The 26,460-nt window shown below is 50.5% G+C and overlaps 3 protein-coding genes across 3 annotated transcripts; 2 read left to right on the forward strand and 1 right to left on the reverse strand.

Moving 5' to 3' along the window:
* The first annotated feature begins 284 nt into the window (after window positions 1-284).
* LOC112890503 (aspartyl protease family protein At5g10770-like) lies at window positions 285-1,768 on the forward strand. Its single transcript, XM_025957385.1, has 2 exons — window positions 285-435; window positions 513-1,768. Exons 1-2 carry the CDS (start codon window positions 285-287, stop codon window positions 1,766-1,768), a joined length of 1,407 nt encoding a protein of 468 aa, XP_025813170.1.
* Window positions 1,769-14,879: 13,111 nt separating this feature from the next.
* Window positions 14,880-16,354, forward strand: LOC112891039 (aspartyl protease family protein At5g10770-like). The gene is made up of 2 exons (XM_025957934.1): window positions 14,880-15,024; window positions 15,093-16,354. Exons 1-2 carry the CDS (start codon window positions 14,880-14,882, stop codon window positions 16,352-16,354), a joined length of 1,407 nt encoding a protein of 468 aa, XP_025813719.1.
* A 7,747-nt stretch (window positions 16,355-24,101) lies between these two features.
* Window positions 24,102-24,662, reverse strand: LOC112890504. Its single transcript, XM_025957386.1, has one exon. It carries the CDS (start codon window positions 24,660-24,662, stop codon window positions 24,102-24,104), a length of 561 nt encoding a protein of 186 aa, XP_025813171.1.
* Window positions 24,663-26,460: the final 1,798 nt, after the last annotated feature.

Genomic DNA, 26,460 nt, shown 5'->3' on the forward strand with positions numbered 1-26,460 from the left:
ATCCACACGGAGGCAGTTGCCAATGCACAGAGGACAAAGATGCGAACATATATTGCCACACCTGAACGATGGCTGAAAACTCGTTCGTACGCCTGCAGGACGAAGCAGGCAGAACGTACACATCGTCGTCCTCGTCTAGCTTCCTCCGTCCCTTCTTGTAGCCATCGATGCCCCGAAACTAAATCAAAATATTCACCACGCTCATTTCCTATATATAAATAAATAATATCCCTGCTCCTCTGCACGCTCCCGTACTTCTTCAACGAACGAGAAGCATTGCCGCCATGGCTTCTTCCCCTCTGCTGCAGTGCGTCCTCTTTTGCAGCTACTGTCTGGTCGCTCTTGGCGACCGTGAGCATGGCTTCGTTGTCGTGCCAACTAGCTCGTCCTCTGCGTCTCAATCTCAACCATCAGCATGCTCATCTGTATCGCATGGTACATATACACGGGAACTGAACTTGGAGCGACTCAAATTTTTTACACCTTTAAATCTTTGCGATGCTAATTTCCAGTGACTTCCGATGATCCGAACCGCGCGTCCGTGCCGCTGGCGCACCGGCACGGGCCGTGCGCGCCGGCCTCGGTGGCCAGCGGCGGCGAGCCATCCTTGGCAGAGAGGCTCCGCCGCGACCTCGCCCGGAGGAGGCACATCATCAGGAAGGCCTCGGGGCGCACGGTCACGCTGTCCGACGCCGCCGGCGTCAGCATCCCGACGTCCCTGGGCGCCGCCGTGGACTCGCTCGAGTACGTGGTCACGCTGGGCCTCGGCACGCCGGCCGTCCAGCAGACCGTGCTCATCGACACCGGCAGCGACCTGTCATGGGTGCAGTGCAAGCCCTGCGACTCCTCGGCGTGCTACCCGCAGAAGGACCCCCTCTTTGACCCCAGCGCGTCGTCCACGTACGCGCCCGTCACGTGCGGCGCCGACGCGTGCAAGGCCCTCGCCGACGGCTACGACGCCGGCTGCACCAACAGCACCGGCACCCCCCTGTGCCAGTACGGGATCGAGTACGGCAACCGCGACACCACCGTCGGGGTGTACAGCACGGAGACGCTGACGCTCAGGCCAGGCGTCGCCGTCCGGAACTTCAGCTTCGGCTGCGGCTTGCGCCAGCGAGGCACATTCGACAAGTACGACGGCCTACTCGGGCTCGGCGGCGCGCCGGAGTCGCTCGTGTCGCAGACGGCGGGGACGTACGGCGGCGCCTTCTCGTACTGCCTCCCGCCCTGGAACAGCACCACCGGGTTCCTCGCCCTCGGTGCGCCCAGCAACAACACCGCGGGCTTCCTCTTCACGCCGCTGCACAGCTCGCCGGAAGGGCCGACGTTCTACGTCGTTACCCTGGCCGGCATCAGCGTCGGCGGGAAGCGGCTGGACATACCGCCGGCGGTGTTCTCCCCGGGCATGATCATAGACTCCGGCACGGTCATCACGGGGCTCCCGGACACGGCCTACGCGGCGCTGCGGACAGCTTTCCGGAGTGCGATGTCCGCGTACCCGCTCCTGCCGCCCAGCGAGTACCTCGACACATGCTACAACTTCACCGGCTTCAGCAACAAGACGGTGCCGACTGTTTCCCTGACGTTCGACGGCGGCGTGACGATCGACCTCGACAACCCCAGTGGGATTCTGTTGGAAGGCTGCCTCGCGTTCGTCGGAGGGAGCTCGGATGATGCCGGAATCATTGGCAACGTGAACCAGCGCACGTTCGAGGTGCTCTACGATTCTGGCCGGGGACACGTCGGATTCCGACCAGGCGCTTGCTGAAGCCGGAAGGGTAGGACTTCCAATCAAGGTTTTAAATAGCCGGCCTGCTAGGAAGAGTAGCCGCTATAGTATTTAGCCCGTTAAAATCGGCTATAGTCCACTAAATGCTGGCTATAGCCTGCTAAATACCGTAACGGCAGCCCTACCGCTAAACACTTTAGCCGGCAATTTAAAACCATACTTTCAATTGATGAGATAACGGTTATAAAAATATTTCCACGGTTATAAATAAATTGCAGCTAAAATAATGAAAACATTTGATCTTGTTGTTCATAAAAATATATTACTTGGAGTCGAAATAAAGGAAGAATGCCATGCCAATGTTATCAGCGTCGTTCAAATATATATTGTATTACCATATGCATTTTTATGACGAATTCATCATATCATTTGTATAGTGAATATGTATAAATAATTGCACAAGGATCAAAGTGATCAAATAAGTTAAAAATGTTGACTAAACAGATTCAATTGTTTATTATTCACATGAGTAAAATTTAAGTTCATGTGTACTCCCTTTGTACACAACAAAATTCAATAATGAATAATGTTAAACACAAATTAGATCAATAAGAAAAGAAAAAAGATCAACAAATATTGAATGTCCTTTTAATTACCATGATTCAGACCCATCTGATCTTTCTATAGAATTAGAGAGTTTTAAGTTCTATGCATAGCAGAAGTGCTCGTACTTTTATTGTTGAAGATTTAGTGGTGGATTTGAGAGCAATTTTGAGGGCAAGGTTGAAGAAAAAGGAGGAAGACGAACAGTACAGTTGGAGAAAAACTGAATGGATCCTTCTCTGTACCCTACCTTATCTTTATATAGTTTTTACACTTTAGTTCCTAATTCCATTTATGTTTACAACATACACCGACACTCCGCCTCAAGATGGGCAAATACATCATATAGACCCATCTTGCTACGGAATGCAGAAAATATCTTTTCAGGCAATCTTTGGTCAAAACATCAGCCATCTGACTAGCTGATTTTACATAAAGCAGACAAATTATTGCTGCATCCAATTTCTCCTTGACAAATGACATCGATCTCAATATGCTTGGTTCTATCATGATGAAGCTATATCAATAACAGCTTTGTTGTCACAGTATAACATCAAGGTGCTACACTCAAATAATTTTAATTCAGTTAGAAGAATCTGAAGCCATAGCAACTCACATACACCATGAGCCATAGCACGAAATTCAGCTTCTGCAGTAGAACGTGCAACAACACTTTGTCTCTTACTTCGCCAAGCAAATAGATTACCTCCAACAAAGGTGTCCAGAGGTTGAACGTCTATCATCCAAAGATCCAGCCCAATCAGCATCAGTGTAACACTCAACTTGTAGATTTCCTTGTTTGGTGTATAAAAGATCCTTCCCTAGGCAACTCTTAAGGTATCTCAAAATACGATAGACAGTCTCCATATGAGATGACTTAGGATCATGCATAAATTGACTCGCCATACTTACTCAAAGGCAATATCAGGTCGAGTGTGAGAAAGGTATATAAGTCTTCCAACCAACCTTTGATAACATTCTCTATCCACGGGAGTCCCACCATCTTTACTTAAACGATGATTTTGCTCAATAGGTGTGGCTGTAGGCCGACAACCAAGCATACCAGTTTCCTTTAGTAGATCCAAAATATATTTTCTTTGAGATAGAAATATCCCTTTTGGGCCACAGGAGATTTCAATTCCAAGAAAATATTTTAATTGTTCCAAATCCTTTACTTCAAACTCGTGAGCGAGATATTTCTTCAAATTGACAATCTCATTATTGTCATCCCCAGTAATCACAATATCATCGCCATACACTATTAGAATTGCAACCTTACTAACATCATGTTTATAGAATAGTGTATGATCTTGGAGATAGCCTCTTTTGAGCATTGATTGTCTAAAACGATCAAACCAAGCCCTTGGGGACTGCTTCAATCCATAAAGAGATCGATACAACCATAGTACCTTTCCACTTGTTTGACTTATCTCAAAGCCAGGTGGTATATGCATGTATACCTCTTCATGAAGATCACCATGAAGAAAAGTATTTTTTACATCCATCTGATGTATATCTCATTCCAAATTAATAGCACAAGATATAAGAGTCCTTACAAAATTCATCTTGGCAACGGGTGCAAAGGTCTCATCATAATCAATCCCATAAGTTTGGTGTCGGTATTTTACCGTCATGTCCACCGAGGGATACCCTCGAGGTGGTGAGTTTGTAGGTAGGGTGTCGCCAAGATCAGGAACTCGAAGGTGCAAGGAACACAAGGTTTAGACAGGTTCGGGCTACCGAGAGCGTAATACCCTACGTCCTGTGTAGTTTGTATTGCCTTTGATGGTGATTGTCCTCAAGGGGTCCCTATCCGTCCTTATATAGTCTGGGGGACAGGTTTACATGGAAGTCCTAGTCGGGTACAAGCCAAGAAGTCCTACCCGAATACTTCTTGGGTAGTTTCCTACCGTGTCTGACTAGTTTCACTAATGTATGAGTAGTTCTACTACACTACTAGTAGTTACAAAAGATGTAGGGTATGGGCTATGTCCTATCCTGTATCCTAAGAGAAGTACGCCACATGGACAGTCCCGTGTGCCTGGGTCTGACGAGCCCCTGAGCTCTTCGTAGCCGAGAACTACAGGCGTCCGAGTACTTCTGAAGGCATCTTCCAGTTCTCCCGAACTTCATCTTGAAGGTGTCCTCCGAGTACTTCCTTGGCTGTGTCGAGGCTGTGAGGTGCTCATGCCCCGAGTAGTTGTCCAATCTTCTTTATATGGGGTGCGATTAAACTCGCACTCCATATGGAGTAGCCCCCGAGCCTTAGGTTGACTCGTAGAATCAAGCTGAGGGTCAATTTAATCTTGAGTCTTCTATCCCTATCTTCTAGCAGATTTAAAAATAAGTCGCTGATGACACGTGTCCTGTAGCCCCCGAGCCTTGAATCCAAATCCCGAAGGTTTGGAAGAAAGGATCCAAAGAATTGTAGCATGCAATATATGACAGTAAAGATTTGATGGTGAACATGGGCAAATCGGTTTAGTAAATTTGAAAACCTCTTTTTTCAGGATGAATTCCCTGAAAAAATGGTTAAACAAATAACATCACCAACAAACACCCAAAATAGCCTCTCAAATCAATCTTTGTACCCTGAGCCAATGACTAAATAAGACATCTGGGTAATAATCTGAATAAACTCTTTATTTTGGAATATAATCTTTGAAATAATGGTTAACAAACATCTATCCAAGATAAATCTTAAAAAGCCTCTTGAATCGGGTATGGTCAAGTAGTTTTACAGTGTCCAGCATATAACCATGAGAGCTATCCCTTGAGGCACGCTGAGTGACTTGTTCCATCAAGCCCCCAAGCCAAGGAGCTAGATGATAAGCATAGAGTAGACGTAGCAAACGGTGGCGCTAGCCCCCGAACCCAGACATTGGGCAAGTAGCCGCTGAGTCTTGAATAGTCGATGAAGCCATCTAGTCGGAGTCGATCCCGACTAGGATTGTAGTCAAGACGAGTAGTCGAAGTAGCCGAACAGATGTAGAACTAGTCGTAAAGTAGTAAACCTCTTGCAGTGGGAGCGAGGCCTCTTTAATAACATAGTAGACAAGTCGAAAACTAGTAATATGTTACTAAAAATAAGGGAGCGAGGCCCCTTCAGCAAACTTACGTGTAGTACCAGTCGTAAACCAGTAAAACGGCGTTGTACTGGAAATATGAGTGCAAGGCCTCTTCAGTAACCCAAGATACTAGTCAGAAACTAGTAGTTAGTTACTGGAAGTATGGTAGTGAGGCCCCTTCAGCAAACTTGCGCGTAATACTAGTCGTAAACTAGTAAAACGGAGTTGTACTGGAAGTATTAATCTCCAGACACCAATAGAAGATGTCCCATTGATCAAGGATGAAAACGGTGTAGATGCTCAATATTCCAAGATTTGGGAACCTCCTGGCCATCAGGGTATTGTAGGCGATAAGATCCAGGGCCTGTAACCTTGTGCACGAGGAAAGACCCTTCCCATCGTGAGTTAAACTAATGTAGCCCAGTATCATCCTGGATTCGTCAAAGAACTATATATCCAACGTTGAAAGAGCGTCGTTGAACGTTCCTATCATGGTAATGACGAACTCCTTGTAAGTAGTGGGCCGACTGGAATAATAAATTGCATCGGATTTCCTTAGCTGAGTCAAGCTCGAGATGTCTTGCAGTGTCAACCTCGCCTTCTTCAAACATCTCCAGTCGTGGAGACTTACACATCAAGTCAGCTGATAATATACCTTCAGATCCGTATACGAGAAAGAAAAGTGACTGTTTTGTGGCTTTGCTTGGTTGTGTGCGGAGCCCCCAGACTACTCATGAGATCTCATTGATCTACTTGCCACCCTTTTTGCTATTCTCGTCATAGAGTCTTTTCTTCAATCCATCAAGAATCAAGCCGTTGGCGCGCTCAACCTAGCCATTGGCCTGCAGGTGAGCTACTGAAACATATTTGACTTCAATGGAACTGCGTTCACAGAAATCCCAGAACTGATGCAAGTGGAAATTGGATCCTAGATCTGTAATGATAGTGTTGGGGAAGCTAAAATGGTGTAAGATGTCACAGATGAAAGTAACCACTCGATCCGCAGAGAGCGTTACAATTGGCTTGTACTTGATCCGCTTGGTAAACTTGTCGATGACCACAACACGTGTGTGAAACCTCCTAGCACTGTTGTTAAGGGCCCTATCATGTCCAGGCCCCAGCATGCAAATGGCCATGAGGGTGTTATAGTAATGAGGTTATGAGCCAGAATATGGGGCTGTTTGCCAAAGAATTGGCAGTTGGTACACCGGCGAACGAGTGATTTGGCATCTGCCAAAGCAGTCGGCCAGTAGAAACCAGATCAAAATGCCTTGCCGACTAATGTGCGAGAAGCCACGTGGTTCCCGCACATGCCTTCATGAATCTCTTGAAGTATCTCTTTGCCCTCCTCCGTGCTGACACACTTTATGAGTATGCCTGATGCTGATCCACGCTTGTACGGGTTATCCCCGACTAGAACATACCCTTTGCTGCGCCTTAGGATGCGAGTAGCTTCAGCGCTTTTTGGCTCGACGCCGGGGGTAGTTTGTGCTCCTAGATGTAGTCGATGAAGGCCACCCTCCAGTCGACCTTGATCATCAAGACCTCTCGGTCGGGTTCCTTAGAACCCTGGGTGATGGAACTTGAGTCTGGTGCTCTGATGGAAGGGTGATGCAACTCATGAAAGAAAACTTCCGGTGGGACATTAGCTCGATTAGAACCCAGTTTGGAGAGCACATCCGCGCTCACATTGTTGTCGTGAATCATATGGTGAATTCCCAATCCCAAGAACTTGTTCTCGAGCTTGCGTATTTCTGTAACGTAGGCGTCCATGGTGTCCTTATTGATGTCCCACTCCTTGTTGACTTGTTGAACCATCAGTAAGGAATCACCGTAGACGAGTAGTAGCTTGATGCCCAGGGAGACTACCAGGCGTAGCCCGTGCAATAATGCCTCGTACTCGGCTTCGTTGTTAGAGACCTCAAATAGTATTTGAAACATGTACTTGAGCTGTTCTCCTCTCAGGATGATCAAAAGTACTCCCGCACCACCACCACCGAGCTTGAGTGAGCCGTCAAAGTACATGATCCAATGCTCTGGCTAGTTGTTGGGCTTCCACTTGGTTTTCTCGCCACTCCACCATGAAATCGACTAGTTCCTGCAACTTGATAGCTATCTAAGGCTTGAAGTCGAGTGTGAGGGCTTCTAGCTCCACGGCCCACTTAAAGATGCGTCCGGTAGCGTCCCGATTGTGGAGGATATTCGCCAATGTGAAGTCGGAGACCACTAGGATATTGTATGCATCGAAGTAGTGGCGGAGCTTCCTGGAAGTGATGAGTATACCATCTGAATTGTCGGGTAACAAACCTTGGATTCAGAGAGGACTTCGCTGATGATGTAGACTGGTCGCTGCACCCCGAAGGCGTGGCCTTCCTCGTGTCGTTCCACCATGATTGCCGTACTGACGACGTGAGTAGTTGCGGTGATGAAGAGTAGCAGATTTTTGCCTAGTTGGGGAGCCGTCAGGATAGGTGGTGACTGCAAATGATGCTTGAGATCTTGCAGCGCCTGGTTTGCCTCCTCGGTCCACTGGAACTTGTCGTGGAGCTTCAGCAATTTGAAGAAGGGTAGTTCCCTTTCTCCAAGTCGAGAGATGAATCGATTCAAAGCTGCCATGCAGCCTGTGAGCTTCTAGATGTCCTTGATCATACTTGGAGCGTCCATGGCTGTGATGGCATTGATCTTCTCCAGGTTTTCTTCAATTCCTCGGTGACTAACAATGAACCCGAGTAGTTTTCCTTGTGGCACGCTAAAGACGCACTTCATCGGGTTAAGCTTCCACCGAAACCGTCGCAAGCTGTTGAATGTCTTCTCAAGATTAGTGACGAACTCATCGTGGGATCTGGTCTTCATGACCATGTCATCCACATAAGTTTCAATGTTGCGGAGTAGCTGGTCCGCAAGGCACTGTTGGATGGCCCGTTGGTTGGTGGCTCCTGCGTTCTTCAACTTGAATGACATTGTAGTGTATGCGTATGCTCCAAAGGGGGTGATGAACGCCATTTTGATATGATCTTCTTCCTTGAGAGCTATCTGGTGGTAGCCCGAGTAGCAGTCGAGGAAGGAGAGCAAGACGCAGCCAACCGTAGAGTCGATGACTTGATCGATGCATGGGAGCGCGAAGGGGTCCTTCGGGTAGTGTTTATTGAGATCAGTATAATCCACACACATCCTCCATTCATTATTATTATTTTTCAAGACTAGTACAGGGTTAGCTAACCACTCGGGGTGGTACACTTCTTTAATAAAACCAGCCGCGAGTAGTTTTGCTATCTCTTTCTTGATGGCCTCTCGCTTGTCGGGGGCGAAGCATCATAGTCGTTGCTTCTTCGGAGTGGCTTTAGGGTCAACTTTTAGGCAATGCTCAATCAACTACTTGGGCACCCCTAGCATATCCACTGGTTTCCATGCGAATATATCCTGGTTAGCGCTAAGGAAGCTGACGAGCGTGCTTTTCTATTTGTCGCCTAAGCCGCCCACTATCAAAGTAGTCTTGGATGGGTCACGTTCTTGCAGCTGGATGGCCTTGATGCCGACGTGGCTGGGGTTGGGTTTAACCTTCGATTGGCTAGGCCGCTGGTTGGAGATCTCCATCTCTGAGTTGGTTAGCTTTTGCGCGGCCGTGAGTACTTCTGTAGATGGCTCTGGCACGCGTGATGTTGTGCGTACTCGATCGCTTCCAGGTCGTAGTATTACGGCTTCTTCAGGTCGCCACGGAGTGTGAGTACGCCTATCTTTCCTGGCATTTTGAGTAGCAGGTAGACGTAGTGGGACAAGGCCATGAATTTGGCTAGTGCCGATCTGCCAAGGATGGCATGGTATGACGAGTCGAAATCCGCCACCTCGAACTTGATGTACTCGGTGCGGTAGTTGTCTTTCGTCCCAATGGTGACTAGCAGGACCACTGACCCGAGTGTGTAGCTACATTACCCGAGACAGTGCCGTAGAAAGGAGCTTTGCTGGGGGTGAGCATCTTGGAGATGTCCAGGCTCATCTTCTTCAGAGTACTCGCGAAAAGCAGGTTGAGTCCGCTCCCACCATCGATGAGTATTCGGGTTAGCTGTGAGCCCGCCACGATAGAGTCTAGGACGAGCGGGAATTTTCCCAGCTCAGAGAAGCTGGTCCATTGATCATCCCTGGAGAAGGAGATCAGGACCTCGCTGTATCTCAAAGGCCTTGTCGTGGCTGGCTCCACAGAGAGTATTTCACACGGGGTCAACTTCTGCGCGCGCTTGGATGGGAATCCACCGTCTCCGCTGAAGATGACGTTGATGACGTTCTTCGGATCTTGGAAGTCTTGAGCCTCCAACTTGTCACCTCCCTCGTCGTCCTCCTGGTCCTTTCGCTTTCCTCCTTGAGGGAGGGGTGGTGCATTGAGTGACTTGCGGATGGTGATGCACTCAAAGAGCATGTGTCGCGACTTCGGGTGTATCGGGCACTGTTTGTGCATGACTTTCTCGTATTGTGTGTTGTTGTTTCCCGACTTCTTGCCACACGGATTCCACTCAACGGTCATGACTTCTTGGTCTGGCTTGCGCTTTTGGGTGTTCTCCGAGTGGTTCCGCTGGCTCTTGTCGAAGTGGCCATTGCTATTGCCTTGCTTGTCGTGGTTGCGCTTGGGGAAGCAGTCATTCTCCTCGTCCTCTTGGTCAGCCCACCGTGCCATCATGTCACGCAGCTCGATGGCAGTAGCCAGGCGATTGCATCCGGAGTCGTGGTACGTGTGCTTCAAGAAGAGCCCGTTCTGGAAGCAGCGGATGACGTTCTCGTCGGTGATGTTGGAAATGGTGGCGCGTGTCTCGATGAATGCCGGGTGTAGGACCTCAGGGTCTCGTTCATCTCTTTCTTCACCTGGGATAGATCATGGCGAGTGCCCGTCCTGATCATGGATCTTTGGAAGTTGTCGATGAAGGCCCGCTTGAGGTCCTCCCGTGAGTCGATGGAGTTTGGCTTGAGGCTTTCAAGCCACGTGAGGGGTGCGTACTCTAGAGCCACCGGGAAGTAGAGAGCTTTGGTGGAGTTAGATCCCCCTAAAACTTCAATAGCAACGTAGTAGCATCGAATCCTCTAGCGTGGGTCCTGCTTACCATCGTACTAGGGGATTCCGACTGGTTTGAACTCCTTTGGATAAGACTTGTCGATGATGTTGGAGGTGAAGATAGGGAAGCGGTCGCTGTCGTCGTCATCGTGGTACCTGCCGGAGTGGTGTCTTCTCCTCGTTGCAAAGACACGCCGCGTGTTGCGGCCTTCATTGATCTTCTGCCTAAGGTCGATCGTGGGAGCGTCGTGAAGGCTGGCCTCGAGTGGATCTTGGCCTTGATGCCTTGCACCACGCTGGGTGCAAGTGGATTGTTGTACTTCTTGTTCATTGTTGCCTCGCACGGACGGGTGGCCCTCGTTGTGCTTGCGGTTGTCGTTCCTCTGGCTCTCGGGGCCTCCTTCAGGGGTGCAACTGACCAGTGCGGTTTCGCCATGGTGCTCAGACCTCGAGGGTGGATTCCGAGTGGAAGATAGTGGATGTTGCCCATTGAGTTGCACGAGCGCGCGCTGAGTCAGATACTGCAGCCTTTGTATCTAAGGATTGGGTGGGAGTTGTTGAGCTAAGAGGGCTGCTTCTGCGATGGCGCCAATCGGCGTACGGTACTCCCGATCTGCGATTGCTGCAAAAGCGTTGTTTAGATCCCTTGGTTCGCAAACGCGATTCTGCGCATTGCGCCTGCGCTCGGCGTTCTTCACCTAGCGGATCCTTCAGTGCTCTTCGTCTTCATCCTGTGGAGCATCAGCTGTGGGCTCATCGGCTGACATGTCCGCGAGTTGCTCGTTGTCGTACTGGAGGTCCAGCTCGTCATCCTCTGCGTTGCGAAGGGAGGCCATGCAGACTTGATGATCCGGTGTGTGGTTAGTCGTAAGGCTGTACTCGAGTAGCTCTGTTCTACTTTCTCCCTCTTCCGCGATGGGAGAGAGAGGTTTGCCCTCCTGTAAGGGCAGTTCCTACGTGAAGTCCACAAGGCAAGACTTATAATCGAGTAGTTCGGAAGGCTCAAAGCTCTTCCAATACATGAAACGGTCTTGCGGCGTTGATGTTATGGTTAAACCCAGATGGCTGCCTGAAAATGATTCGGTGTGGCCATCAGGTTGCGAGTGGTTTTCAAGGGCGGGGGCTGCTCGACGGGCGGTGGCTCCCTCATCTCCGAGACTGGCTTGAAGGTGTAGTAATGAGCGAGGAGTACTCTTCGTTGGAGTCCGAGTAGATGTCGAAAACGGGGGCCCCCAACAAGCCGTGGCTCCCACGTCCTTTAGCTTGAGTAGCAGATTCAAATCCTTCTCCAACTCGGAGAGGGATTTAGATTGTGTGGTCCCTGCAGATTGGTTTGAGTCTGATCCGACTAGATATGATGCATCCTGAGCGGAAGTCGCGTTGAAAATGGACATCTTTTTGATCTGCAGGGCGAGATCGGGAAGCAACAGCTCGTCGAGGTTGTCGATGAACTCGTCGAGATCGCTGCTTCGAGTTGATAAAGAGGCCTCCGGCTCCTTGGAGTTGGCTAGGTGGATGTTGAAGCCACCCAAACCATTGGCGATGCAGATCCAGGAGCCGAAGATGAAAGTTGTGCCCTCGTCGAGCACAACGCTGGTGAAGTTGAATGATGCCATCGAATTCTCCGATGGATGCTCGATGAACACCCCTACCTGGCGCGCCAGCTGTCGGTGTTTTACTGCCACGCGCACTGAGGTATACCCCCGAGATGGTGAGTTTGTAGTTAGGGTGTCGCTGAGATTAGGAACTCGAAGGTGCAAGGAACACAAGGTTTAGACAGGTTCGGGCCGCCGAGAGCATAATACCCTACATCATGTGTGGTTTGTATTGCCTTTGATGGTGATCGTCCCCAAGGGGGTCCCTGTCCGCCCTTATATAGTCTGGGGGGACAAGTTTACATGGAAGTCCTATTCGGGTACAAGCTCAGGAGTCCTACCCGAGTACTTCTCGGGTAGTTTTCTACCGTGTCCGACTAGTTTAACTACTGTATGAGTAGTCCTACTGCACTACGAGTAGTTACAACAGATGCAGGGCATGGGCCATGTCCCATCCCGTATCCTAGGAGAAGTACGCCATGTGGATAGTCCCGTGTGCTTGGATCTGACATTTGGGTATATCCTTTTGCCACAAGTCGGGCTTTGTATCTATCAACCTTCCCTTCAAGTGTATGTTTAATAATGAAAACCCACTTGACACCCAACAGGTTGCTTACCTTATGGTAGATCCGCAAGCTCCCATGTTTTATTCCTCTCCAATGCCCTCATCTCTTCAAGAATTGCCTCCTTCCACTTAGGATCCTCTTTAGCTAATTTCCAGTTAGTGGGTATGACTATAGAATCAAGAGAGGCAGTAAAACTCTAGAAGGATGGGTTGCAACTTTTGTAAGAAACAAAGTTGGAGATGTCATGTTTGTAACCAACATAATCTTTAAGATGTGCTGGAACATTGGAAGATCTAGTTGGTTTTCTTAGGGCTATAGGTAGATCATTTTTAGAAGGAGGTTGAGTAGATAATTGATTATCTCCTTGCTCTATAGTGCTAGAAGGAGCATTAGGATTAAGAGAGTGTGAATAAGAGACTCTCCATGACAAGAATTATTACCTCCACTCTCACTGTCATTACTAATTCCCTCCCCCTGACTACAAACCGAATCATTCCCGTAGGAAACACCTAAAGGAGGAATAAGAATAGAGCCTGTATGAATACTTCCACTGTTACTCTCCCCCTCTTGTTCCACTTCAGGAGAAGAAAGAGTAGTTCCAGTATCATTGGCTGACTCATAATAAGGTTCATATTCACAAAATGTCATAACCATACTCACAAAGAAATGACGTTCAGATGGACACCAACAATGATAACCCTTTTGAGTAGGAGAATAACCAACAAAGACACATTTGACAGCACGAGGATCAAGTTTTCCAACATTATTTTTGTAGTCATGTACAAAGAAAACACATCCCAAAACCTTTGGAGAAACAACAAAATCATTTGATTGCAAAAGTAACTTAGCAGGGGATTTATGGTCAAGGACTCAGAGAGGCATGCGACTAATTAAATAAGTAGCAGTCTTCACTGCTTCACCCCAAAGAAACTTAGAAACATTCATCGTAAACATAAGGGAACGAGCAAACTCAAGTAAATGCCTATTTTTCCATTCAGCAACACCATTTTGTTCTGGAGTGTTAACACAATTTGTTTGATGTTCAATATCATTCGAGGTAAGGAATTGTTCAAACTCTTGGTTAACATAATCTGTCCCATTTAGGGGCGGGCCTAGAATTTGGGGTCTGGGTATTCAAAATTTTCATAGCACATAATTAAGTAGCATTTATCATAACTTGAAATTGTTCAACATGGAGATAATAAATTTAATAAATGATCAACATATCCAAGTTGCAACATGTGAAATAGATAGAGGATGAAACAGCAAAATGATAAGAAAGCTTATAAATTTCAGCATACAGGTTAACTCTTCGATCCTTAATGCCTTTAAAATAAGTGATGATGTCCTGGTCCTTAGCTTGCAAGAAGAATTCCCTTTCAAGGGTAGTAGCTTGCACTACTATCCTTCTTCCTCTTCATGATTTGAACCTAAAAATTACAATCACTCAAGTTATTGCATTGCTCTAGAATTGTCACAAATTAACAAGCAATCGCCAATCAAAATTGCTTTGTGCTCACTTTTCTTTTTCAGAATCGTATGGGCCACCGCAATCCACAATCTTGCCAAGTAGCCGAGGCTTGAGGGGCGACTGGGGAACTGGGCGAGGGCCGACTGCCGAGTGTCGAGGCCGGAGGCTCAAGGGTGAGGCGCGCCACAGCCGTTGGCGCCGATGCACCGTGCGCGTGTCAAATAGGGAAGTTAAAAATTTTTAGTGTCGGAATTCTCAACTTTACTGGTGTCAAATAGGGAATTTCTAAATATGCCTATTGGAAGAGAAGTACCTATGTTGGCCCAATATCTTGACGGTGCTCATTGGGTAGTGTGTCCATTCATTGCGTTTTTCAAATGAGTATGCATGTGTGTATATAAAGGTCTGCGTCTATAATTTCTTAAATAAAGGTTATGGATGAACTTGCACACAACAAAAGGTACATTTTCCTGTGCCATGAAGTTGGTGACAATCAGGTCATTGGTGACGGACAATACCAAGCATTATGGATGACGACGACATTTTTGTCGTCAAAACCATACATGACAAAACATGGCCTACATGACAGAGCTGTGCGACAATGGGAAATATCGTTTCTACATACCTGTTGTGAGTAATAGGACTATGGAGAACACGGCATTTGATCATTGCAATCTTCGCTCATCCTCTCCCGTGTACAGCTAATTAACAGCTTATCGGTGAACCCGAGTGAAGAGCTGCATTATATGGATACTTGTTCTATAAGGTTCCAAACCATCCCATCCTTTGCACAACGAGATACTCTTTCCATGGCCGCCTCTCATCTGTTCGTGTGCATCATCTTGTGCACCTACTACTCCGTCGCTCATGGAGGCGACGACGAGCATGGCTTTGTAACGGTGCTGACCAGCCGGTCTTTTCAGCCAGAAGCAGCAGAATGCTCGACAACAAGAGGTACAGAACTGGTTTGGCCTCTGCACATCAAAATAATGGAGATAACCTGATGCCGCATGCTTTTTCAGTGAACCTAGAGCCGAGCCGGGCCACGGTGTCCCTGCCACTAGCGCACTGGCACGGGCCGTGCGCGCCGTTGCAGACCTCTGAAAAGCCATCCTTCACCGAGAGGCTCCGCCGAAGCCGTGCCCGTGCGAACTACATCAGGAGCAGAGCGTCCACGGGTACGGTGAGCACGCAAGCAGGCGACGATGCCAACGTGACCATCCCGGCTCACCTGGGCGGCTCCGTGGACTCGCTGGAGTACGTGGTCACCATGGGCTTAGGCACGCCGCCCGTGCCGCAGGTCGTCCTCATGGACACCGGCAGCGACCTGTCGTGGGTGCAGTGCGCGCCGTGCAACTCCACCGCGTGCTACCCGCAGAAGGACCCCCTGTTCGACCCGAGCAAGTCTTCCTCGTACGCGGCCATCCCCTGCAGCGCCGGCGCGTGCAGGAACCTCACCGTCGACGACTATGGCGACGGCTGCGTCACGAGCGGCGGCGCTTCCCAGTGTGCGTTCGCCATCGAGTACGGGGACGGATCGCATACCAGGGGCGTGTACAGCAAGGAGACGCTGACGCTGGCGCCTGGGGTCACCGTCGAGGATTTCCATTTCGGCTGCGCCGACGATCAGGAAGGTTCGAACGACAAGTACGACGGCCTGATCGGGCTAGGCGGCGCGCCGGAGTCGCTCGTCGTGCAGACCTCTTCGGTCTATGGCAGCGCCTTCTCGTACTGCCTCCCGGCGCAGAACAGCGAGGCCGGGTTCCTAGCCCTTGGCGGCGCGCCGAGCGCCAACACATCGGGCTTCCTGTTCACGCCGATGCGCGTCGAGGAGGCCACGTTTTATGTGGTGACTCTCACCGGCGTCAGCGTCGGCGGGAAGCAGCTGGACATACCGCCGGTGGTGTTCTCTCACGGCATGATCGTAGACTCCGGCACGGTCATCACGGAGCTCCCGCACACGGCCTACGCGGCGCTGCGGAGTGCTTTCCGGAGCGCCATGTCCGCGTACCCGCTCTTGCCGCCGAGCGAAGACCTCGACACATGCTACAACCTCACCGGCTTCAGCAATGTCACGGTGCCGACGGTTGCCCTGACGTTCGACGGCGGCGCGACGATGGACCTCGACGTCCCCAACGGGATTCTATTGGAGGGCTGCCTCGCTTTCCAGGAGGCAGGCCCGGACGACTTCCCCGGGATCCTCGGCAACGTGAACCAGCGTACGTTCGAGGTGCACTACGACGTCAGCCATGGCAAAGTGGGATTCCGGGCTGGTGCCTGCTGAAGTACTGGTATTTGGAATGTTTGGTTGGGTGTAAGATGGGCGCATCTTACGTTCCTGATCTATTACTTTAATTTCCTTGTCAAAGAGCTCTGCAAAAATTTCGGAGCATTGCCAAATAATTTATTTCGGAGTGTTACCACTAAGTTACCAAGTTGTACTTGTGTCTCCACATATATTTGGATGATCTAGGCATCTAGCACATGCAAATGATATAGTCTGCCCCGCATCCTCCTCTGCATGCCTTTTTTTATATCAATGTACTATGATTTTGGCCCATATGGTCAATACATTGTATACATGCTAGCTAATGCTATTCTCAACGAGAGTTTCATTCTTATTAAATAAAGTGTTATGTCAGCATTTTTTATGATGTGGAAATGAGTTAATGAAAAGAGATGAAATGAGTTTCATGGGGTGAAACCCTGTGTACACTGTTTTCAAAGTAGTTTGTATCTTGCATGTAGCCTAGGAAACAACAAAGAAAATAACAATGCATTGTATGAAACTATTCCAACTATGAATTAAATGTTATCTTGCTTATGTTGTATTTTGAAAACAAAACTATGAAATTCCTCATTGACAATGGCCTAACAAAGCCTAATATGGGGGCAAGCAGGCACGGAGACCAATTCTGAGATATCGCGACGTGATTAGTTGAAAATGCATTGGACCAAAATCATGAGTTCAATTTTTCTCCTAAATCATTTATCTATTTTTAAAACCATGTACACCATGATATTGTTCACAATTAATACAATAAAACAAGATCACATGAGTATATGTTGAATCATTTAAAAATTTAACATTTTAATTAGAAATAGAGCATTGGAGTTTTTTATTTATTTTTTGGAACATTTTTATTTGTAGTTTGGGTTTTTCCTATAGTATTTATAATATGTTACCTGGTGTATTCGGATTGTTTCCATATTATTTATGAGATAGTCTACAAGTTCATGAGATCTTTTTGTTCGGAAAGTTTTTCTGATTTCATCCAGATTTATATTCATTTATTTCGCTTGAACACTTGTTTTGTTCCATCTTCTCATAAAGGCAAGACGTATAATTTATTGTTTTGTTCTACAACTTTGTTCCAGGTTTATATTTTTCCACTTAAACACTTTTTTGTTCCACTCGACGATTTTTGTTCTAATGAAGCTGTAGCATTTCTTCTATAAACAAATTCTTACTTTTTTGCAGTAATAGTTTTTAAAAACCTGAAATAATTTTATCCATAATAAAGGTCGATAAGTTTAGGACAATAATACAATTGTCAGTTTATATACCTGGTCAAAAGACCTCAAATAACATAACCATGTATATAGCAATCCTTCCAAGTACATAGGGGCGCAACCGGATCAGATATATATGGTTATCATTGACCTCCATATGCCTGAAGTCAAAGTTGGACATAGATAGTGACGCATACATATAGTGAAGTGAATAATCTCGGTAATGAATAATACATATTGATAAGTACAAAATACAAGTCGAGACTGATGTATTGGACAATATTGAGCATGATTATTTCTTTGAATATTGAGTAAAAGCAAAAGCCACATATGTCACATTTGTTATGATCATGTGATGATCATTCACTAGTCCAAATTTCAACCAGTCCAGATTCACTCTGAGCTCGATGGACACTTGTGTATTTTTTTTCATTCGAACACATTACGTGGAAGAACTGAAAGACGATAGTTGCATATTCATATAGTAATCAACCAGTTCATGTAACAATTTGTTTCTTTAATTAAGTTAAACCACTAAGATTCCAAAATTTTATAATAAATAATTATCTTAGAGTAAGAATCTTTACTTAAATGAACAACGGTCGCACCACAAGAGTAGGGATAGATATAAGGGCAGGGATATATATGAGATGACTTGACCTATTTCTCACTTAAATGAAAATTTGGGTATTAGATGAGATGACTTGACCTTTAATAGACCTATATCTAGAATTAAGGAATAGCTAACAGTTCGATGTTTCGAACCACTGACTAGTAAATTTCGTGATTGCGCGTCTGGTCCGGATGGTGAGCATGAAAGACACGAGGGTTTATACTGGTTCGGACAGAATATCCCTATGTTCAGTTCGAGCCACTTATGCTCTTGCCCTAGGTTTGCAGTAGGGGTTACAAACGGACGACAGACGGAAGGACTCCCAAGTCTAGAATGGAGTGTGCGTGTGAGGATGTGAATCTGAACGTTCGGTCCCCTTAGCATGGGGGGGTCTCCCTTCCCCTTATATAAGTCAAAGGGAAGGGCGTGGATACAGAGAGAGATCTCTGGGATCATGCTGCCTCTCCTCTTCTTCGCATGGGCCCTGCTTGGCCTGTAGATGACGACGGAGGCGCTCCCATGCCGCGCCCTGGTGCGACGTGCGGCGTGCGCCCCAACGGAATGGACAACATGGGTCTGCCGGGCCGCAGGACGGGCGACGTGCACCCTGCCGAGACGGGCGTCGGGAGCCCCCCCGGCTCATTTTATGGTTTGAACCCCGGTGCGGTGGACGGCTGGGGCTTGCCGTAGTAGGCTGTCCTTTCCGGAGGTCATGTCACTGCACGTCCTTACCTACCTTTACTCCAGAGGTTCTTCCTCCGGCGTGGCCCGTCACTTCGTGAGGACCCTGGGGGCCCCACGACTTTGGGGCGGACGTGCCCGACCCCTTACCCTTGGGGTTGGGCGAGGCGGACGCGCCCGACCTCTCATCGTTGGGGTTGGGCAAGGCGGACGCGCCCAATCCCTTACCTTAGGGTCGGGTGAGGCGGCCGTGTCCTTATCTAGTGCTACACATTGGGCTGTATGTGCCCTTCTTCCGGTGGGCTGTTTTGCGGCCATTTGACGGCCCAACTGGCCCATGCCGCATTCCTTAAGGGAGCTAATCCGTGATCAGCTTCCTAAGGAATGTTATTTGGGGGATCCGTGATATTTTCCCCCGATAGTAGCCCCCGAGCCCCTGCGCGGCTCGGAGAGCCGTGTTGGGGTTTCGCTTTACCCGGGCAGCGAGTCCCATGCCGGTCCGAACGCGTTCCCGGCTTGGCGTTTGGGTTGATGTGACTTGGAGGCGACTTGTCTTTGTCAGGCTCATGTGGGTGCGCATGAGAGCACCCATCGGGTGTAGCCCCTGAGCCTCTGGGCGAATCAGAGATTCGCGTAGATTGTTTTGCTGGCGTGCTCATCTTCATGTCCTGGTTGATGCAACTGCTCAGAGCTTCTCCCTCCTCTTGTCTCACGTGGGTGCGCGTATAGAGGGTCAGCTAGCGTATCCAAGAGGTGCCCCATGACGACGTCTTGGTTCAGGCACCTTCTCGTTGGGTCTCGTCTTTGTCACCCGCCGACTGTGACTCACGACAGCTTTGGTGATCACCGAGTCACGTGGCGCACGCTCTCCTATTGCGTTCGTCCTTGCTTGCCTCGGGGCTCGTGCGATGCCTATCGCTCGCTCCTATCCTGTCCTACATCCGCATGCCCCGTCTTATCTTGTGCTGTCTCGTCGAGGTTGCAGTCGCTCATGAGGACCGGGGTAGGTGGACCCTTTTAATGCTGGCTCCTTGGTCTCCTGCCCATTCGGCCCTGCGTCATCGCCTTGCCCGAGCATGGCTATTAATAGCGGCGCTGGGCTCCTGGTTGCGGCACCAAGTCCGAGTGGCAAGTCCTTCAAGAATGTATCGTAGAGATAGGCCTCCTAAAGCCTGGGTTCGGCTCGTTCGAGCTGGGTCCCAGCCCCCTGTTGGTTGTTGTTGCGAGCGGAGGAGCATGAGGAAGTTGAACCCGAGCGTCCAGATCCTTGGCTTCGCCTTCATGAGGCGGTTGCCTTGGATCTGGTGCCGGTTCCACACGAGGGCGGAGGCGGACTCGTCGCCCTTCATGAAATCGTTCGGTAGGTGGTGATTCACCTGCAACTCCCTACTTCCTTCCCGTAGGGAGGCGGGGGTGGGTCTTGCTGCACCTGCCCTGATTTCACGCGGGACTGCTGGCTCCGTCCGGTGCCTCACGGCCTTGCTCAGCTTCCCTCTTTCTCATCCTCCCCGCTACCATTGCCGGGGTCACCTAGCGACGGCTGGCAAGCGTGTCTAGGCAGCATGAGATGTACGCGCCAATGGCCACGTACCATTCATACTTTCGAGACAGCCTCGCTGTTAGGGGATGGACTACGCCGTAGCCATCCATCTTGGCCTTGTGTCAGCCGACCCAGACCTCGGGCAACCTTCAGCGTTACCCTGCACAGTAGCGCTTAAGTTGTTTGTATTCACGCATGGCCCATGGCTGGCTACATTCTCTATCCAAAGTGTGGGTCATTTTGGTAAATCTAGGTCTCATGGTTTTCATTACGCACCTAGAGTGCACCATGTAATCGTTCCCCTGATTTTTGAATAAAAGAAGGATGTTTCTATGTTTGGTTTCGCACCTCCGGGGAGCCCCCGAGCCCACGAGGGGTCGGATGCTGTCTTGGGGTTTTTCCTACTCGGGAGGGACCCGAAGGGCAGGATAGGATTTTCCTTTCGGCTCTCGCCGTTATTTGGTATGTGACCGCGCGTTCGGTCTCATTGCAAGGCTGACCTCCGAGCCCCTGCGCGTTAGTCGGAGACTGGTCGGGTGGCCGTCTCGTCTTATGATTGTCTCCCTTCAAGCGTCCTTATCGTTAGGATGAAAAGACTGAGCCGTGCCACATTTTTCCTCATCGGTCGAAATGCGGTGCTCGATGAGCTGGTAACAGGTCAATCCGAGTGGGGCCCCAACTCCCATTCGACAAGATTCGGCTTGGGTCAGCTGGTGACCGACTCCAAACTCTCAACGACCAATCCGTATAGTTATCAGGTCCGTTCGACCGGTCCCGATAGTTTGCTACCTTTCTTCGGAGAAAAACCACTGATCGTGTCCTAGTCAAGACTTGGACGTGGGTCAGGATGCCGTGGTGCTTGCGCGCCTAGGTGCTGGTCGCTAGCGGGCCCATCCATCCTCGCCCATCACTCTGGTGCTGCCCTGGAGCGGTTGTGAACCCATTCTCAGGCCAACCTTTGAACCCTCGGACTTTAATGGGCCGTCGGGGCATTTTCAGCCTGTATCCCTCCTTACCTGCTAGGGCCTTTGGCCCCTTTACTGCCAGGCGCATCCCACGAGGGGTCACACTTGGGCGCGGCGCACGAGCGCCTCTTGATATGATGGGATGACATGACGCGATGAAAGTGGTAATTATTGTGGTCGTGGGGGTCGAGGCACCGGTTCTCCTTCCACTTCCCTCGCCTATAATTGGGGCTCTCGGCCCCTCCGCTGCCTCCACGCTCTTTCATCTTCCTGCCCTCTTCATCTCCTCGCCGTCATCTTCCCAAGCTGCCCCCTCCTCTACACCCCTTTCCCTGCTAGAACTCCCAACCCCATTTCGCCGCCCAGCAATGGCGTCGTCGTACCGCTCAGATGTGAGCCGATAGCGCCTGGAGGGTCTCGTCAAGCGCGGACTTCTCTGCCCATGGTCCGTTGGGGAGGAGTGGCTCATACCTGGCCGCGAGGAGTTGTCAGCGCCGCGTGATGGCATGTTGTCTCCTTCACGCACTTCCACGAGCGCGGGTTTGGGACACCCCCTCATCCCTTCTTCCAGGGGCTCCTTCATCACTATCAGTTAAAGCTGCAGCACCTCAACCCGAATGGAATCCAGCAGATTGAGGCCTTCATCGTGCTGTGTGAGGGATTCCTGGGGATCAAACCTCACTTCGAGCTCTGGAGGTACTCCTTCGCCGTCTCCCTGGTCAAGAAAAGGGATGGATCAATGCCCTTGATAGGATGCGCTGGAATCCATCTCTGAGGGCCTCTGGCCTAGGAGTACATGGCCATCGCCACCACGAAGTCCAACAAAGAGTGGCACTCGCGGTGGTTCTACATCAAGAACTACGACGCCACCCCTCTCGCGTACTTCATCAGCCGTACCATTGCGGCTGCTCCACCGGCGTGGTCGTGGGGTCCTGTGGACAAGGAGATGAAGAGGCTCGCCCCACTCCTGGGCGCCATTGCGTAGCTAAAGGGCCATGGCCTCTGCAGCGCCGGCATCATCGGGGCTTACCACTCAATGTGGGTGGCACCGCTGATGGTGCGTGCGCTTCCACTGTTCAAGATGGCGCCAGGAGTGCAGCTGGCCTAGATGGGAGTTCGATGATGATGTGTAGGCCATTGATGAGTGCCTCATACTCAGCCACGTTATTTGAAGCGGGGAAATGGACGGGGATTATGTACCTCATGCACACGCCGAGAGGGGAGACGAAGACTAGGCCCAGGCCGGCTCCTTGCTTCATCAGCGATCCATCGAAGTACATCATCCAGTACTCCTCGTTGATGGCTACCGGGGGCATCTGGGTTTCAGTCCACTCTGTGATGAAATTGGCGAGTGCATGGGATTTGATAGCTTTTTGAGAGGCGTATGAGATCCCCTTACCCATGAGCTCGAGAGCCTATTCTGCTACCCTCCCAGTGGTGTCTGGGGTACGCACGACCTCACCGAGAAGGAAAGACGTGATCATTGTGATGGGGTGCGACTTGAAGTAGTGGCGTAGTTTCCATTTGGCGATCAAAACAGTGTACACAAGCTTCTGTATCCAGGGGTAGCGAGTCTTGGCATCGGTCAGGATTTTGCCTACGAAATACACGGGGCGTTGCAGCTTGAGGGCATGCCCCTCCTCTTCCCATTCTACGACAAGGGCCGCGCTGACCAACTGAGTCGTTGCTGCGATATAGAGTAGGAGCAGCTCTTCCTTGGATGGTGGGACAAAGGTTGGGGCCTGTGAGAGGAGCACTTTAAGCCTATCAAGTGTCTCCTAAGTCTCAGGGGTCCATACGAAGCGATCGGTCTTCCTCGGAAGCTGATAGAGAGGGAGACCCCGTTCGCCGAGGTGAGAAATGAAGCGGCTGAGGGTTGCGAGGCACCCCGTGACTCGTTGAACCCCCTTGAGGTTGTGAATCAGGCCCATTTTGGTAATGGCTTGCTATTTTGTCCGGGTTGGTTTCGATGTCACGCTCGGAAACCATGAAACCTAGCAGCATGCCCCTCGGAACCCCGAAAACGCATTTCTCGGGGTTGAGCCTAACACCGTTCGCTCAGAGTCTAGCGAAGGTTTGCTCTAGGTCAGCCACCAGCTGGTCAGCCTGTTTGGACTTGACTATGATGTCGCCCACATAAGCCTCGACGGTTCGCCCGATGAGGTCCTCAAAATATCAGAGCATGCACCGTTAGTATGTGGCCCCTGCAATCTTCAGACCGAATGGCATGCTGACGTAGTAGTACGATCCGAAGGGGGTGATGAAGGAAGTCGCGAGCTGGTTGGACTCCTTCATCATGATCTGATGGTACCCGGAGTATGCATCAAGGAAACAAAGGGTTTCGCACCCGGAGGCCAAGTCGACTACCTGGTCTATGCGAGGCAAAGGAAACGGATCCTTTGGGCACACCTTGTTGGGACTCGTGTAGTCAACACACATTCTCCATTTCTCACTCTTTTTACTACAAGAATAGGATTGGCTAACCACTCGGGGTGCTACACTTCCTTGATGAATCCGGCCGCCAAAAGTATTGCGATCTCCTCACCGATGGCCCTACGCTTCTTCTTGTCAAAGCAGTGCAGGCGTTGCTTGATCGGTCTAGAGCCTGGCCTAATCTTCAAGGCATGCTCGATGACTTCTCTCAGTATGCCCGGCATATCCGTGGGATTCCATGCAAAGATATACTTATTGGCGTGGGGAAGTCGATGACCGCACTTTCCTATTTGGAGGAGAGCACAATGTCAACCTGCACCTTCTTGTCTGCGGAGTTCTCAGGGTCAACAAGGACCTCCTTCACACCCTCCGCGGGCTCGAAGGATCCTGAAGCCCAATTGGAGTTAGGCACTTCCTCCGTGGTTTCATCCTTGATGGCCGCATGTTCCTCGGAGGCGATGACCGTCGAGGCAAGCTCACAGCTCTCCACCTCACACTGATAGACGTGTTGGAAGGAGGAGCCGGCGGTGATGACCCCATGCGGGCCCGGCATCTTGAGCTTCAGATAAGTATAATTGTGGATGGCCATGAACTTCATGTAGCTTGGTTGCCCCAATATGGCATGGTAGGATCTGTGAAACCCAACCACTTCAAAGGTGAGGGTCTCCGTCCTATAGTTGGTCGGATCACCAAACGTTATGGGCAGGTCGATCTTCCCGAGCGGGATCGCTTGCTTTCCCAGCACGATGCCGTGGAAAGGCGCCCCCGACGGCGGAATGCGCGACCGATCGATGCCCATGGCATGCAGATTCTCCGCATACATGATGTTGAGGCTGCTACCCCCCATCCATCAGTACCTTGGTGAGGTGCTTCGTGCCAATGATTGGGTCGACCACGTGTGGGCACCTCCCTAGTTGTAGGACGCTGCTTGGATGGTCGGATTGGTTGAAGGTGATGGCCGACTCCGACCACCGGAGAAAAGCAGGTGTCACCGGTTCGGCCGTGTAGACCTCCCGGTGTGTGAGCTTCTGGCGGAGCCTGGATTCGTAGGTAGCCGGGCCTCCGAATATCATGAGGCAGCCGTTGGGGTCAGGGAAGCTGTCATCCTTCACCCTCTGCCGGCTTGGGCCTCTTTTTCTGCTCCCCCTTCCTAGTACCTCCCGATAGGTACTTCTTCATGAGGGTGCAGACTTTATACAGATGCTTGACGAGCAAGGCATGGTTCGGGCACAGCTTCTCCATTATCTTCTCAAAATGATCAGGGGTCTCCCCGGCGGCTACTCTGCCTCCCTTTCGATCGGCTGTGGCTATGAGGGAAACCCCTATTGTTCCTCTTGTTCTTCTTTTTCCCGGGGCTGTTCGAGCCGCCCTTGGCACGGCTGAAGATCACCCCGACCACCTCCTTGCCCGAGGCGTGGTTCGTCGCGATGTCAAGGAGCTCCTTGGTGGTCCGCGAGCTCTTGCGCCCTAGTTTGTGAACTAGGGACTCGCAGGTGGTCCCTGTCAGGAACGCCCTAATTACATCGGCGTCAGAGATGTTGGCAGCATGTTGCACTCCATGGAGAAGCGCCGGATGTACTCGCGGAGAGTTTCCCCCTGCCTCTGCCAATAGTTCTTGAGATCCAATGGGTTCCCGGGGTGTTTGTAAGTGCCTAGGAAGTTTCCCTCGAAGATTTCCCTCAGGTCCGACCAGCTGTGAACCTGGTCAGCTGCCAAGTGCTCGAGCCATTCTGTGCCGAGTCGGCCAGAGACAAGGGCTAGTTGCGGATGATGAAGTCATCATCAACCACTCCTCCTCCCCGGCAAGCGAGCCGGTAGTCCTCGAGCCACAAGGCGGGGTTCGTCTCCTTGGCGTACCTCGTGATTTTGTTGGAGGGCAGTACCGCGGCAGGAACGGCACGCTATGGATGCACGCGCAGAAAACCCTAGGACAATGCGGATCGGGGCTCGGGCTTCTATCCTCGCTTCTGTCGTGGTGTCCACCGTGGCGAGGGTGATATCCTCGGCTTGCCGCCGCTTGCTCGTCCTCGTGCCCGCGCCTCCGGGCATTGATGGTGTGTGTGCGTTACGGTCGGCTCGAGGCATCCTCGAACTTGGGCGTTCGCGGGATGTTCCCCCTCTCGTGGAGCTTGGTGGACGGACACATCCTTGACACCCTGCTTCGTAGGGGCGTGCTGGCCTGTGTTTTGCCCACGTCGCCGGGACATCGAGCTCTCGGTCTGTTGTTGCACCGTGCGCTCGATGAGTGTGCGCAACTATTGGTGAACGGCGTCGCTTGCTCCTGGTGCCCTTCCAGCAAAGCCGCCTCGCTGATGTTCTAGCTTGCCTAGGCGAAGCACGGGGGACCCTCATCGTCTTCAAGAATCCTCCGGTTTATGCCACGAGCGGCGGTCCACGCGCCCTTTGTCCTCGAGGCGTCCAATCTCTCGCTCGAGTTCATCGCGCTCCGGTTCTATCTGGAGGCGCGCCTCCTCGAGCTCCTTCTACCACTCCCATAGCTACTCAAGCCGCGCGGGTGGTGGGGCTCGGTTCCTTTCCCTGGCCCCATCGTTGGGGCCACTCGGAGGAGTTTCCCCGTTGTGGGCATCTTCGACACTCCCTTCGGGGACACGCGCCATGAAGCACTCCCGTGAGGGCTGGTGGCT

This window comes from Panicum hallii, chromosome 4 (genome assembly GCF_002211085.1).
Source record: "Panicum hallii strain FIL2 chromosome 4, PHallii_v3.1, whole genome shotgun sequence".
Taxonomy (NCBI): Eukaryota; Viridiplantae; Streptophyta; class Magnoliopsida; order Poales; family Poaceae; genus Panicum; species Panicum hallii.